Source organism: Eurosta solidaginis, chromosome 1 (genome assembly GCF_040869045.1).
Source record: "Eurosta solidaginis isolate ZX-2024a chromosome 1, ASM4086904v1, whole genome shotgun sequence".
Lineage (NCBI taxonomy): Eukaryota > Metazoa > Arthropoda > Insecta > Diptera > Tephritidae > Eurosta > Eurosta solidaginis.
Genome location: NC_090319.1, coordinates 60760718 through 60766280, shown reverse-complemented (window position 1 = coordinate 60766280; position 5563 = coordinate 60760718). Strand labels below are relative to the sequence as shown.

At 34.0% G+C, this 5563-nt stretch overlaps 1 protein-coding gene across 2 annotated transcripts; it reads right to left on the bottom strand.

Moving 5' to 3' along the window:
- Positions 1-761: 761 nt before the first annotated feature.
- On the bottom strand, positions 762-2043 carry LOC137242200 (uncharacterized). Of its 2 annotated transcripts, none has more exons than XR_010950178.1 (5): positions 1919-2043; positions 1734-1869; positions 1479-1663; positions 1248-1401; positions 762-1178 (listed from the first exon to the last, which is right to left on the bottom strand). XR_010950178.1 is itself a non-coding variant. In XM_067769600.1 (5 exons), exons 2-5 carry the CDS (start codon positions 1789-1791, stop codon positions 943-945), a joined length of 585 nt encoding a protein of 194 aa, XP_067625701.1. In that variant the 5' UTR covers positions 1792-1869; positions 1919-2043; the 3' UTR covers positions 762-942. The 2 variants fall into 2 exon arrangements, 1 of the variants encoding a protein (XP_067625701.1); XM_067769600.1 differs by having other exon boundaries at positions 1527-1663.
- Positions 2044-5563: the final 3520 nt, after the last annotated feature.

Here is a 5563-nt window from a genome sequence, read left to right as displayed (position 1 = left end):
TATGTTCTACTTGCAATGTGTCCCCACATGACACCAACCATCTCTTCAATTGTAATGTGGAACCAACGCCTCTAACACCCCTCTCACTATGGTCTACCCCTGTTGAAACTGCAAGTTTCTTTGGACTTCCGTTAGAGGACATTGATGACAATTTGAGATCGCTCACACCTTATGGCTGGGGCAAAGCACTGCTACAACAACAACAACAATATGACTAAAGTCATGTCATAAATAGCTTGTTGCTAGTAAATAGTAATAATGCAACACTGAACCAAAAAGGTACGTAATATCAATAAAAAAGTACATTGTCACAATTAAAATTTTATTAAAAATGAGCTAATAAATTATTTAATTGTTACAATACACATCGATGACTAAATTTAATAAAACTATTTATTAAATTTATTTTTTGAATTCTATTACGTATTTATTGGCAGGACGTACAATTTATTAATTTTAATAAATTAATTAATTCATTTTTCACACAGATTCAATAAAAAGTTCGCTACTCCTATTAATATGTCATTGAATTTAATTAATTTCTGTTATTAAATTTAATAATTTTTAGTAAAAAGTTCGCTACGCCTATTAATATTTTATTGAATTCAATAAATTTTTTATTAATTATTGTTAAAATTTTTTGTAGAATATAAATAAAAAGACTGCGTTTTCGACTATGTTATTATTTGTATTTGTATTAATTTTTATTACATTATTTATTAATTTTAATTGCATTACATAAAATGTTTACTTTCGGAAAGTTTGACTTTACAGGCATTTCAAAATAACACATTTTTATGAAGGTCCAAAATGTTTCGCATGATTTTGGGTATTCCAAATTAAAATCATGAAATATTTTAAAACATATGTCAGTAGCTCTTACTATACTTTTAAAAGGAAATTTTATACCGTCGAAATAGACAAATATCTCATTCACATTCTTTATATCCTTGTCGATAATGATAATGAAGGGCTGAATAGGGGTTTTCCTTCAGTTAAAACTCTGATGGCCTCTTCAAGAGCCTCGATTGATGGACGTATCATAACAAACGCATTTTGCGAATCTTTTATTGTAAATCGCGTTATTTGTTTTTTGCCGTCTACTCCTTTTCTAAAAATTGTTTGCCACGGCACAAGGCAACCGTGCAGCGCCCAGAGTAGGCAGGCCTCTTGGCTAGCTGAAAATAAAAGAGAAAATAAAAACAATTAATAAGATGTAGATTTTTTTGTTTTTTCATATTTTTTACTTTTATTCAAGTTTTCAATGTCGCTCAGCATATCTTTGATATTCTTGTTATTTAAATGACCCTCTGACATCAATACGGTATACAACTTTTGTTGGTCCCAAGAATTTAAAATCGAAGATGCTGCCGGAAAAAGGACTGTAAAGTCTATTTCAATCTATAATATGAAACAAAATAAATTATTAGAAAAATATTCATTCAATGACAAGGAAATAATATAATAAAAACAGCTACAAGTCTATATCCGGATGGCAATTTTTATTCCGGCCAACTTTCAAACACCTCCATCGTTGTTGCTGCAGTTTTAATATTGCACAGCCTATGTTTGCTGCATGCCTTCCAATATCTCACAAATTCTTCGGCAGATAGAGTGTCGTGCTTTATTGTGTTTATTACAATTTCTGCATTTTCTTCAGGTTCTAAAAAGTTATGCATATCAGTTTCAGTATTACAAAAACAAAATACCATTAATGATAGTTTATAATTTACCTAACATTTTGCAGCGACCATCACCTTTACTACTCTCTGCAGGAATTTTGGTAGTCATATACAGCTGCTTTGCGTTAGCCTTAACATTTGCGTGCTTATTATAAATTCTTCCGCGTTTACCAGTTCGATAAAAATCCTACGAAAAAAAATTATTAACTGTATTTAATACTGAATGATTTCCATACCAGTTTCTCAGATGGAAATTTTTGTATTATTTACTGCTCCAGAATATATGTAGCCGATAAGGAGAGGTGTCTGTTTTGCTGATCGAAAAAGAAAAGCACATGAACTAAATTTTTTTGCACATTTCAAACAAATCATTTTATCAACAATGTTCTAGGAAACAAATGTTTTTTTATTAATATTTTTTTATTTATTATTATAATTAAAATTATTGCTTCAATTTTAATTTAACTGCAAACTTTTTTATTTAATTTGTCACTTTAATTTCACTTTTTTTCATTACTGCTGCTTCGTTCGCTTTTCATTGAAGAATTATTCCTATTGTTCGTCATTACCGCGTGTTAATTTGATTTAATAAGGAAATTAATTACATTTAATAAACTATTTATTGTCACAATTATACAATTTATATTCACAATTAAAGATTTATTGGAATACTTATACTTACGCTATTTATGATAACAATAAATATATTAATTGTATTCAATAAATATTTAATTCTGACAATAAATTGTTTATTAAAACGTATTTCAACCGACAGACAGTTAGATAATACGTCACAGAAATGTTTAATACACTTTTTTAATAACCGTTTATTAAAAATAATAAATGCATTTATAGATATTTAATAAATATTTAATACAGACAATAAAATGTTAATTGTGACTATGTACAATCAATCAATAAATCATTTTTATTAATATAGCGTGCGATTTTTGGTTCAGTGAATATGAGAAATATAGTAAGTGGTTGATCCTATACAAGTTTAAAACCCCATGGGTTTATTGGGTATAATATGCATATCGCTAAATACGGTACGGTTAAGAACAATTCCAATCAAAATTTTGGGAAAATAAACTTATGTTTGGTTTTCTCTAGGTCAAATTTGACCACAAACTTGGCGATATCAATGAAAACGGCTTGTCGTACAATTTCATAGACGTACGTCGCGGCGTTTCATCCTTCAGCTCACAAAAACTAAAGTTGTGAGTAACGGATATTATTATCTTACTTAGGTCATACCGTATACTAAAGTGTCCCGTATAGTACCCAGTACTGAGTTCACAAGCCCTCTCTGGTTAAATTATTGAGTTTGGCCTCTCTTTGCTCTGGACATTCTACCCACTGTTGTCTAAAATGCTTTGTTTCCCACTTACTAATGCTTTCCCTGGTGTGCGCCTTTGTGATTTCAAAAAAGGCCCTGGACCATAGAGTGCTGATTTAACACCCCTGCTCCGGACGTCCCAATTAAATTTGGCGAGACTAAGAGAATACGAGAATTGCACATGATCGACCAAGCGGGAAAGGCGCTGGGCTGTAAAGCATCGAAGATCATGTGTAGGTCTTACAACTTTAGACTAACAAAGCTATCATCAACAAATAAGGAAAGCTAAGTTCGGGTGTAACCGAACGTTACATACTCAGCTGAGAGCTTTGGGGACTAAATAAGGGAAAATCACCATTTAGCAAAATGAACCTAAGGTAACCCTGGAATGTGTTTGTATGACATGGGTTTCAAATGGAAGGTATTAAAGAGTATTTTAAAAGGGAGTGGGTCATAGTTCTATAGGTGGACGCAATTTCGGGATATCGCCATAAAGGTGGACCAGCGGTGACTCTAGAATGTGCTTGTACGATATGGGTATCAAATGAAAGGTGTTAATGAGTATTTTAAAAGGGAGTGGGCCTTAGCTCTATAGTTGAACGCCTTTTCGAGATATCGCCATAAGGGTGGGCCAGGGGTTACTCTAGAATGTGTTTGTACGATATGGGTATCAAATTAAAAGTATTAATGAGGGTTTTAAAAGGGAGTGACCCTTAGTTGTATATGTGAAGGCGTTTTCGAGATATCGACCAAAATGTGGACCAGGGTGACACAGAACATCATCTGTCGGGTACCGCTAATTTATTTATATATGTAATACCACGATACCGGCCACCGTGGTGTGATGGTAGCGTGCTCCGCCTATCACACCGTATGCCCTGGGTTCGCACCCCGGGCAAAGCAACTTCAAAATTTTAGAAATAAGGTTTTTCAATTAGAAGAAAATTTTTCTAAGCGGGGTCGCCCCTCGGCAGTGTTTGGCAAGCGCTCCGGGTGTATTTCTGCCATGAAAAGCTCTCAGTGAAAACTCATCTGCTTTTCAGATGCCGTTCGGAGTCGGCATAAAACATGTAGGTCCCGTCCGGCCAATTTGTAGGGAAAAGCAAGAGGAGCACGATGCAAATTGGAAGAGAAGCTCGGCCTTAGATCTCTTCGGAGGTTATCGCGCCTTACATTTATTTTATTTTTTAATACCACGAGCAGTATTCCTGCCAAGATTCCAAGGGCTTTTGATTTCGACCTGCAGAACTTTTGCATTTTCTTCTACTTAATGTAGTAGGTGTCACACCCATTTCACACAGTTTTTTCTAAAGTTACATTTTGCGTCAATAAACCAACCCAATCACCATGTTTCATCTCTTTTTCATATTTAGTATAGAATTATGGCATTTTTTTAATTTTTCGTAATTTTTGATATCGAAAAAGTGGGCGTGTTTCGGATTTCAGCCATTTTTTATACCAATACAAAGTGAGTTCAGATAAGTACGTGAACTGAGTATAATAAAGATATATCGATTTTTGGTCAAGTTATCATGTTAACGGCCGAGCGGAAGGAGAGACGGTCGTCTGTATATAAAAACTGGGCGTGGCTTCAACCGATTTCGCACATTTTCACAGAAAACAGTTACCGTCATAGAATCTATGCCCCTACCAAATTTCACAAGGATTGGTAAATTTTTGTTCGACTTATGGCATTAAAAGTATTCTAGACGAATTAAATGAAAAAGGGCGGAGCCACGCCCATTTTGAAATTTTCTTTTATTTTTGTATTTTGTTGCACCATATCATTACTGGAGTTGAATGTTGACATAATTTACTTATATACTGCAAAGATATTAAATTTTTTGTTAAAATTTGACTTTAAACAAATTTTTTTTTTTAAAGTGGGTGTATTCGTCTTCCGATTTTATTAATTATACTCAGATGAGCAGAGCTCACAGAGTATATTAATTTTGTTCGCATAACGGTAAACCGTAACGGCATAAACTAATCGAGATAGATATAGGCTTCTATATATCAAAATGATCTGGGCAAAAGAAATTCATTTAGCCATGTCCGTTCGCCCGTTCGTCGTCTGTCCGTCCGTCCGTCCGTAAACAAGATAACTTGAGTAAATTTTGAGGTATCTTGATGAAATTTGGTATGTAGGTTCCCGGGCACTCATCTCAGATCGCTATTTAAAATGAACGAAATCGGACCATAACCACTCCCACTTTTTCGATATCGGAAATTTCGAAAAACAGAAAAAGTGCGATAATTCATTACCAAATATGGCTTAAGCGATGAAACTTGGTAGGTGGGTTGACCTTATGACGCAGAATAGAAAATTAGTAAAATTTTGGACAATCGGCGTGGCACCGCCCACTTTTAAAAGAAGATAATTTCAATGTTTTGTTTCTGGTCCACCTTTATGGCGACATCCCGAAATGGCGTCCACCTATAGAACTATGGCCCACTCCCTTTTAAAATACTTCTTAATACCTTCCAATTGATACCCATGTCATACAAACATATTCCAGGGTTACCCTATGTTCATTTTCCT

Coding starts and splice junctions, on each gene's coding strand:
- LOC137242200 (XM_067769600.1), bottom strand. CDS start 1,791: ATGACTACCAAAATTCCTGCAGAGAGTAGTAAAGGTGATGGTCGCTGC. Junction 1,664..1,733: donor TGGTCGCTGCAAAATGTTAG/GTAAATTATAAA, acceptor ATAACTTTTTAG/AACCTGAAGAAAATGCAGAA. Junction 1,179..1,247: donor CATTGAAAACTTGAATAAAA/GTAAAAAATATG, acceptor TTTTATTTTCAG/CTAGCCAAGAGGCCTGCCTA.